Source organism: Alligator sinensis, unplaced genomic scaffold, assembly GCF_000455745.1.
Source record: "Alligator sinensis unplaced genomic scaffold, ASM45574v1 scaffold134_1, whole genome shotgun sequence".
Classification (NCBI taxonomy): Eukaryota; Metazoa; Chordata; order Crocodylia; family Alligatoridae; genus Alligator; species Alligator sinensis.
In genome coordinates this window covers 2,369,026-2,379,576 of record NW_005841920.1, presented here as the reverse complement: position 1 = coordinate 2,379,576, position 10,551 = coordinate 2,369,026, and the positions used below count along the sequence as shown (strand labels likewise).

At 42.6% G+C, this 10,551-nt stretch overlaps 1 protein-coding gene across 1 annotated transcript in view; it reads right to left on the bottom strand.

Annotated features, from left to right (window-relative positions):
• FIP1L1 (factor interacting with PAPOLA and CPSF1) overlaps window positions 1-10,551 on the bottom strand; it is an 82,232-nt gene that overhangs the window by 68,205 nt on the left and 3,476 nt on the right. The window contains exons 2-6 of the mRNA XM_025198345.1: window positions 9,967-9,979; window positions 9,594-9,633; window positions 5,783-5,840; window positions 4,078-4,181; window positions 1,262-1,323 (exon numbers count right to left, since the gene is read on the bottom strand). Of these exons, the coding sequence (XP_025054130.1) occupies window positions 1,262-1,323; window positions 4,078-4,181; window positions 5,783-5,840; window positions 9,594-9,633; window positions 9,967-9,979 (277 nt within the window). The remainder of the gene's footprint in view (window positions 1-1,261; window positions 1,324-4,077; window positions 4,182-5,782; window positions 5,841-9,593; window positions 9,634-9,966; window positions 9,980-10,551) is intronic.

Below are 10,551 nucleotides of genomic sequence, written 5' to 3'. Positions count from 1 at the left end.
CCCCGCCTTGTGTTGGGCAGCCTCTGCCCCAGCCCCAACCCCAACCCCACACCATCTCTTAATGGTGAGGGCCTTGATCTGCTCCCCCATGCCCCTTCCCCCTCCACCATACCAGACTTACCAGCTGTACGCAAGTCTCCACACTACTGGCTGTGCTCCTCACTGCCTATGCACTGCGCTGTGGCTGCGTGCACCCACGGGCATTTATCGGACAAATTATTGGCCGCATCAGGCCGATTTTAAATACAGAAAATTTTCTTTATATCGATGCCAATCCGATATCAGACCAACGTATTGGTGCACCTTTAGTAGACTTGTAACTGAGTCATACATTTCCCACATATGGCCAATATGGCTTCCACATGTGTCTACCTTGTGCCCTGCCGTCTCCCTAAAATGACACCAAACCTTTACGCTACACTTGAACCTCCCATAGTCCTTTTAAAACTTGACCCAAAGCTCAGATATAAATAGTATTTTTTATTATGAAATGGAATAACTTTATGCAAATGCACCAATAATTCATTTCTTACAATCAATAATTCAAAGTTGCTATTGTTAAAACGAAGATCAGTCTTGGTCTGTTTCTCTGCCCCCAGAGCTGAGAGTGACCCAGCACTCTGGACCTCAAGCTCTAATAGACTTATTTCTGCCATGTAACTTTTTCATGATTAAAAGCAGATATACAATTACTTTATAGGCATGCATGAGGCAGGTCTCTTCTCCCAACAGTTTTCTAACTAAGTTTGCCATTTGGTAAAAGAGGACAATAGTAAAACATCATCAGACCCTTGTTATGTATGAATCTTGTTAATTTATACTATGTTAAGTAATGATACCTCACTTACTGCTGATGGAAAAAGTTTTTTGGAGGGCTGAGAAAGAAACATTAACACAAGGTTACCCAAAATAGTACAACTTATTCCTTTGGGTACCTATATAGCAGTATAAACCAACTTAGTTTTTACAGTGACATTCTACTGTAAAGTATATTTACCTTAAATTCTACTAATAAATAACACATAATACAACTAGACATTATAATCTAAATCACCCTAATTCTGAACCTAATGATGGAATCAATAAAACAGACAGGCTTAAGAGTCCTAAATATCTTATATTTTTCTAATTCACTAACATGTCTTAATTCCATTAAACTTAATACAAGAAATCTGTAACTAAAAGCACAGAACACATGCCACCAAGAGAGATTACTGCATTTGTTACAGTTTCCATTAACGTAATGCATAAATTTTCTTACCAGAAGATCCATAAACTCGCCCTCCTGTCTTAATGTTGAGATTCACAGGTGCTGTTCCATAGCTTTAAGAAATTAGCAAAACTTAGTTAGGTAGAGAAAATTCTCAAAAATGAGAGTTCCGTATAGCCAGAAGCAAGAAATAGACCCAAGCCTGACTGCCATTCCAAAACTCTAGCTCTCCAAATGGGTGGCACTGTACAAGTAAGCAGCTCATCCTGGGAATACGAAGGTATACCTCTCTATGCTCAGTAACTTTTCCAACTAACGACTAGTTGTGATGTGCATCTCAGTCACTCTTCCCGAGTCAAAATGTAATGGTCATGAGAGTCCAAAGAATGGATTAGACCAGAAGAATAATTAAAAATTAAATGGCTTATTTAGAGATACAAAGGATCTCCTGGGATTAGGGTACGAGAATGCTTTACATTGGGGGTGTCGGAGATATGGCCTGTAGGCCAGATTTGACCTACAGAACTCTCTTATCTGGTCCTTGGTGCTGCCGTTGAGTCTTACAGTTGGCCCACATGGTGTGTGCAGAAAGCCATCACTTGAAAAGTCCAGAATTAGTGCCATCATTTAGAACAAAGTTCCATATGAATGTGTGCAAAATGTGTCTCACCAGTACAGGTATAGTGTTTGGTCATACACATGATGGGGGTAACTAACAGTCATGCTAAGTGACAGGAAGGGTACAATTCACAGTAAAACTTCCTTGCAATTCTAGTTCTGTCTCTAGATAAAACTAATTTGCACAACAATAATACAAAACTAAAATGGCAGTATAGTTTTCTTCTGACTTCCCATGCTACATATATGCCCAAGACAGCAACACTCTGAGCTGAGGCAGAGCATCCCCAGGCTGGCAGCAGGTTCAGCGAGTCAGCTCCAAGATCCGGGCAGTGGCGGTAGGTGGCAGAGGGGCTGGCTGGGGCATGAGAGTACTGAAAGTACTAGGCAGCAGACAGCCCTCTCACTTTAGCATGCTCTAGCCAGCCCCAGTCACCATCTAAACGTGTGTTTCATTGCACTTAATTACTCTGCAGTAAGGACAATACTATCTTATAGCAGAGTTAATTAATTCACTGCGCTCTAATACTAGCACATGTGTACAGTGATGCTTTACTGCAGAGTGAATTAGCCCAGTGGTTCTCAACCTTTTCTGTACCAGGATCCAGCCACCCCCGGCCATGCCGGGGCCCCTCACTCCCAAGCCACAGCCCCCTGCCACCCCAGCCCTATCACAGGGGGCCCCCAGCTGCCCCCATCCCACTCAGGCAGGAGTGCAGTGGTTCTGGCTCATGCAGGCGGCAGTGGAACGAGTCTGGCCCGGTACAGGCTGGAGGGAGAAGGGGAGGCCTGTGGCACACCTGCCCTGGGCTAGGGCTTGTGTTGTGCCAGACAGCCTGATCACAGCCCCTCCTGCCCCCTGAACAGTGTCTCCTGGCCATCCTGCCCCCATAAGCATGGGCACCAGCCCTGGTGTCGCCAGCCCAGCCATGCAGCTTCCCCCTGCCCCTTACCCCACTGAAGGGGCAGGTGCCTCCCCCTGGCCCACCTGTAGCCTCAGCACCCAGCCACCTTCCCCCAGTTCTGGCAGGTGCCTACACCCCCCCCTGCCCCACACTCCTCGCCTCAACAGTCCCTAAGCCCTGGCCTTCCAACCCCTGCTCAACACACACTTACCTGCATCCAACTGCTGGGGTTCCTCCGATGACCCTGCCTGGCTGCATACTGGCCATGCCCCAAGCAGCCCCTTGCAGGCTGGAACACTGCCAGCCTGCAAGGGGAAACCTGTGCTTTCATGCATTTTTCTGACACTTGCTCACGACCCTTTGAAATATTCTTGCAACCCACTTTTGGGTTGCAACCCACAGGTTGAGAAACACTGATTTCAGTCAACTCTACAGTAAAGCACACATGTAGACACACCCAGTATGTAACAGATCTGTAGTTAAGACTATAATAATGTACATATCCCAGGCTTGTTATGCCAAGCAGCAATATGACATTAAATCCTTCTAGGTCTATTCTTTCTGAGCATAAATGCATTCAGATTGCTGAATGCAACCCTATAGTGGACCTTTTGCTTCAGAATGCTTTCCACAAACACATAACTCACTTGGAAAGTAATACTCCATAATTTTAAATGAACTTGAAAGTTGCTGTTAACAGAAAATGAAGATTAAGTCCTGTTTCTGAGTTGAAGAAAAAATACAGGACAAAGAGCAATAATACAAACTCTTTTTCACAGCACAATAACATGCTTGAACCCTGACCTCGAGGGACTATGCCCACAGACAGTTAATTTGATCAGTTCATTAGATCTCTCTGAGAATGTCTATAAGAATGCCAACTATTAACTTTTTACTATGAAACTTGTCCAATGGAAACCAGGCTGAGGAAAGAAAAACATGACAAATCTTCTTTGCACCTAATGCTTTACAGTCTCGAAAGGAAGTGTCATCATAATATAAACACGAATCTAAAAACACTTTGTAATTCAATTATAAAAATTATAACATTTTCATTTAAATTAAAACTCTTAGCTTCCACATGTTGCTACAGCGCAACTGTCTGTTCAAAAACTGAAACTGAAAATGTAATCCAGTGATGGTTCTTTCCTGCATCTATTTTCAGATCAATTTGATAAATCATTCACATTTAAAATGTAACTAGGTGGAACGGCTAAACAGCTAAATAGAAGCACACTAAGAATAAATTAAAAGTTGCTTATTTCAAATTACATACTTCCTATAAGGTGTAAATTAATATTCTGAGACCTTAAATGTTTCCCTCAACATCCAAAAATAACTTACCTATATTGGGGAGCTCCTGTTTTAATATCTCCTATGGTAACCTGAACATCATCCTCATCATCATCGCTGTCACTATCACTGTCATCCTCAGCCACTGTTACCTTCTGCAATAAGAATAGATGTTGCTTAAAGAACAGGTGCAATTAAATATTTGCTAAGATATTTACCTTTGACCCAGATATTAATGTCAATATCTCTGATGAAAAAACAAATACAGATTAAATTAATGTAACACTTGTTTGCTTCAAGATGGCATGTATCCCTTTACATCAAAGGGCCCTAAATAAAAAGGCAAGCTCAGCTACTGAGACAGCAATGCTTGCTAACATTTGGATGTACAGGGTCAATCCAAGGTAGGCATCGTGAATATCAACTGGTTTTGTAAAATTTCATGAGAGGAAAAGAGAAAAAAATTGGTTTCGACTACTCAAGATCTTTTCCCCTCTACTCATTTCATAATACTTCATCTCTACTATCACCTCCTTATTATGGGAAGAACAAAGGTAAGCAAGACCATGTTCTCAGCATTTTAATTATATATCCATGACAAATTAAACAGAGTGATATATACATACATATACATATATACATACATATACACACACGTGCATGCAGAAATTATATACTATATACACATATAAATAAATAAAAGACTGGTCCAAACAACATTTAGATACATTTTTCAGCAAGCCTAACATTTTATTAAATAAAGTAAAATTTTCTGTCTTTTGCCACATGAATATTACATGTTGAATAACTTAATGGATTGAGTATTATCAACAGTCCATAAATAAGTTAGCCTTTTCTATTTCTGTTAGTCTAGTAGTTATAACATTATGCACACTTTTGGGGTTGCTGCGGGAACTTTATGTAGAAAATTCTTATTCTTCTATTTTGCACCTTATTTTCTTAAATGTAAAATGACATGTTTATACTGTCTTCTGTAAAAAAGATACAGATGTAAAATGCCTAATTGCTTGAAGATGGACTGGAAGGGCGGGAGGCAGAAAGCATCAGAAATTAAATACTGAATGTCAGCATTAATGCTCCAATTTAAAATAGTAGCTAGTTACTTCTCTGTATCCAAAAAAATATTAAGAATACCACCTACTTACAGTGAGAAACAGCCACAAAGCTTTTAGTGCTTACATTATATTTTTCACCTTACAATCACAGAACATTTTTAAACACTAATTAGGTATCGTTAAGACCCATTTTAAAAGATAAAGTCTCTCCAAAAATGAATCTGTGGAACTTTCATAAAAATACACAGTCATGCTTTTAGTATTATTAAGAGTGTTCTGGGAAAGATTATAGAAAGTAATTTGGCAATCCAGGCAATTCTGATACGATTAGGTGCCCTACATGCATATATTGTAGAAGTCAGGCTTTTAAGTTCTGCAGTTCCTAAATTACTATGTTTCTAGCCTTCAACATATGCCTTTTCCCAAAAAAGCAGCGGCTAAAGAAGAAAGTGTCCAATAATGCAAGAAATATGGTAAGAGCAGGTTCTGATTCTTATTGGATGAAACCAAAAGTAAAATTAGTAAACAGATGAAAAATAGTAAGCTATTGACAATATAGTAAACAAAAGTGTAAAAATCAGTCACTAAACTAAAGCTTTTCATCAATTAAGTTATTGTTATCCCAAGTGAAGCAAAACAGATTGCCCAATAATTTGTTAGTAATATGTATTTAAAATTACCGTTTTCACTACACCGTTTTCAGCAGTCTCCTCTTCTTTTCCAGAAGGAGTTGGAGCACTTAAAATAGAAAATGTAAACTAGTTACTCATGTATGTCTTTACATTAATAGTGAAAGAGCATTCATGATCAGCATTTTGAAACATAACCAAACACTTAGCTGTTTTTTCTATACCTGCCAATTAAGGGATTTCTATGTGATTACCTAATATCAACTGAACAGTATTCTAAGGTGATACAAACTCTGTTAACTAGATGCTGACTGAGGATTTACAAGTAGCATCATGTTTGCATCCTGCTCCTACTGAAGTCAAACAGAGCTTTTCTACCAATGGGAGCAGGACTGGGGCTTCTAGGCACCTATACACGAGTAGCAAGACTGCTCCGACGTGCTGCAATTACTTGATTAATCGAGTCTGCTGGAACATGGTAATTCCCGTGTTCCAACAGGTTCCAGAGTCTCATGTATCAGCAGCCCTGTGCTTAAAAATGGCAGTGGGGGTGATTTAACTAAAGCGCTCCCACCACCATTTTTAATCATGAGGACTCTGATACACGAGACACTCTGGGCACTTCATTAGAGCGGCTCTTGAGCCGCTCCAATTAAAAGCGCCCAATCCAGAGCATGTGTACAAAAGCCCTCAGGTTGCAAAGGCAAGGACAGAGTTTTCCTTGTCTGGATGGTATGTGGAAGTAAAAATCAACAGCAGCGAGATTAATAAACTAGATAATTATACTGAGGGTCTAAAATGTGAAAGTTACCTTTACAAGATGTCAAATCTTACTTTAGGAACAAGCTAATCAATATCAAATGAAGAAAAAACACCAAACAAAAACTGATAAAAATGAATAGCTGTAGGCTAATTTTTAAACTACTTTTTAATACCGCATTTATCATTCTCATGCCTTTTATTTGCTCACTGCACATGTATTTACCTGCACTGAAAATGCAGCTGCACACATGGAAAACTGAGTTCACTTCACCAGAGGCAATGTGTACGTGCACCCCCTGTGCGTGGCAGTGCACTCCCTGCAAAAAGCTGCCACCGACACTGTTGGCAGCGCCTGCGGGCAGTCACTTGTCACCACACCACCGCCGGCAGTCCCTGGCTGCCGCTGCCGGCGGTCATTGACCCATGGTTGGCACTCGCTACCCCCCTCCCCCCACCAACAGTGCCAGCGGCGTCTGCAAGAGCTCCCCGCTCATTGCTGCTGGGCCCCCGCTGCTGCGGCCGGCACAGCCATGCCCCACCAGCCGCTGGGGGCACACACCGTTCATGCACTTCACTATAGCTTCTCTACTGAAATGCTGCTCCTTCTTAGCAAATTTTCAGTAGATACGCCTCCTACAATGATCCACTGTGTGGCATTCTCCTTCCTTTTGCAGCACTAGGTGCCCAAAGTAACGCAACTGTTTCCTTTGACCTTCATTTTCTATCAGTGTGGATAGCATCACCACAACGTCTGTTACTTTGAGTTGCAACCTCAGACACATCTTCAAATAGAAACCCTATCACTGCACCCCCACATCCATGCAATGTTTAAGGCCCCAAACAGACGCTGCACTTATTGCACAATTAAGGTGTTAATCAAGTGATACCATAACAAACCACATGTTCAAACAATTTAATGCCGTAAAGCAGCCTACTTCCCACAAAGATGTTCCACATTTAACACTGAACATCCCGGGCCTGGTTTATATCGTACTTCACATGAATTTGTGGCATGGTAAGGCTGCACAGTGCATCCCAATCCTGGGCTGCATGGTAGGACTTTAAACTTAATAGCATGCAGTTATCCCATTCCTTAGACACAGGACATTTAAAGCTGCACCATGCAGCCCTATGTCAAACTTCACAACTGGCTTTAAATTTGCAAGCATGGGGGTACCCATTGGCTTCTGAATGCTGGGACATTTAAAGTTGGCCATGCAGCCCAGAGAAGTCTAATGTCAGGCAGTGCTGAATGGCCTTAAAGGCCCTGGGTGCACAATAGGATCAGAATAATTTTATCCCAGATCCCAAAAATCATGTGTCCTTCCATGGCAGATCTTGAACATCTGGCATGACAGGACACATGGTTTGGGGGATCCAGGACAAAATTTTTCAGGTCTCAGCACATGTTTAAATGAACATATGCCAGGGACCCAAGTCTTGCAGCTTCTTTCTGCACAATAGCTCTATGATAGCACCTTCACTATTTTTCCATGCAGCTAAAATTCTTTTCAAGGCTCTCATCCTCCCACATCTTGATTATACTTAGTCTTCTCTTCGGGTAAAACAAATATAATCTCTAGTCCCAGTAATATCCAAATTTAACATGCTGATAATTTTCGTAGTTCAGGAGTGAGTATGGGTCAGATTTAGCCCCAGTAGTGACCTGGCTCTGGTGCTGACTGACATGCTGCATGCACTAGACTGACCCTGCATGCAGGACATGTTCTGCACATGATGCCTGCTGTAGCCAATCCAGGAACTGTGCTGTGCTCTGGGGAAGGCACCAGGTGCAGTGTGGGTCTCAGATTGACTGGAGCAGGTACCACATTTGGTGTGCATCCTAAACAAGCTCCACATGGGCACAATGTGCAGTGGTCCCAGACTGGCCAGAGCAGGTGCCGCACACGCTGATGCAGAATGTGCGTGGGGAGGGAACGCAGGAGCATGGCAGGATCTGATTTGCAGGGTTTGCCCTACACCATTCATCTGACTCATGAACCACTGATCTAGCAAGCAAAACCAGATGAGTTTTACACCCCTGTCCCAATTCATTCTCTTGATCAGGTCACCTCTCTCTACTGGCTCCCCTTTCATCAACTCTTCAAAAATGTTGGCTCATCTTTACAGCCTAACCCTATCCTCTCTATCATTTCTCATTCAACACTGAAAGGCTAACTCCCATCTCCAATGAGTCCATGATGTCAACCTCTGGCACATACTTCTTAAGATTTTCAAGCAAGCACCTTCATACTTTTTGCCATGATGCTCCTTGTGCCTTGCAGGGGCACAACCAAAAAACCATCTCATTGCCCTTCATATCCGATCTTATAACTCTCCTTTACTGTAATGTTTACCAAATGAGCTGGTAATGGCATGCTGAAGATAAACTATTTCTACAGCTTAACAAAATGATTGACCTTGTTTAACTGTTTTCTAGTGCTTCCCCACCTTCCTCTATCTTTCCTACTGCTCTGGGTGTAAGCTGCTTGGAGCAAGACTGTCTTTGTATTCTATGCTTTTACAGTGCCAGGCATTGTAGGGTCCTAACCCATGACTGGGACTCCTAAACAATAAAGTAATATCAATAATGTAGAAATGGGTTTTAAACTCCAGTATGGCAAATTAAACCTTTGAAAAAGATTCTTAACTATAAGAACAATGGGCAATGAAACAAGTCGCCAAGAAAACTGGAATCTCCTTCACTGGAAGTTTTCAAGAAGAGGCTGAATAAGCATTTTTCTGGGAATGTTTAGACACAGCACCTGCTGCATTTGTGCAGGGAACTGGACCAGATAAACCCTGATGTCCTTTTCAGACCCATGATTCTATATGTTGATCCATTCCACAGTGTTATCTCTGCAGTTAACAAGTAAAAATGAACTTTCACAGTAACGCCCAGTCATGTGTCTCAATTTTTTTCAGTAAAACCGTTTAATTAAAAGGGTCAGCAGATTGCATAAATTATGCAAAGGAAAAGTTCTAATGCACCAGTGTTAGACATTCAAGTGGCTGAAATTTCACAAGAACTAAGCGTGAATTTGAAACAAACATCATTTTTGTACATCTACGTTTCCATGTTCACAGTTCTCACACTCACCTGGCCTTTTCCTCTTCTGGTCTCTCCACTTCGTTTTCATCTACCAAAAGAAAAAAAATATATACAATATGTAAGATCTATGTCTGAAAAAATACAACATGCAAGAAACTATGGGGTTGAAAACAAGGGTCTGTATCAAATGACTGTGCACTAAGCAATCTCATAAAAACATAAGAACTGCCATTTACTGCGGCAGACCATAGGTATCCTGTGTCACCCAGGGGCAGGGAGTGGATGCCAAAAGGGCGAGTGAACTATGTATGACCAGGGCTTTTTTCCACTCTTCCTCACTTGTAGCCTCCAGCATTTAAGATCTAGGAAGCTCTAATTCAGAGGCTGTACCCCAACCCCAGTGCTCAGTAGGTACTGATACCTCCTTTGTCCCCCTTTGGTGCACCATTAAGTAACACATCTGGATGTGGCTGTCTGGGTAGATGGCTGTGGCTGTCTGCGCCCGCACAGAGCCCTCTGGAAGCCAACAGAGCTCCACAGGGACAGACCCCAGCAGTACAGGGGCTTGTAGCCACAAAGCACTCACAAGCGCAGGCGAGTGACCCAGCGCTCGACAGGTTTTAAACCACGTCCAACCCTCTTTATACCATTTCTTCTTATTCAAACTGTGTGAAAAAAGCAACAGCAGGGTGTTTGGGTTCCAGTCCCACGGCCCGAGGGCCTAAGGACAGGCTTTGGAGAGAAGTCAGGAGTGGGAGAGAGACACCGGGATCCCTCCCTGGCCAGCCCCAGCACCTGTGTTTACACGGGGGCGGGCGCACAATTAGGGCAGCTGCTGACTTGCAACTAGCATCCGTGGCCTAGGAAAAAGGAGCCATTTCGCACAGCCTAAACAGCGCACAGGGAAGGCCCGCAGGACCGCGAGGGTCGTGGTGCCCCGTGAGGGGTGGGGGCGGGGTGTCCCAGCTGCTGCGGGGCGAGGAAGAAGAAGGGAGCGACCCCGACC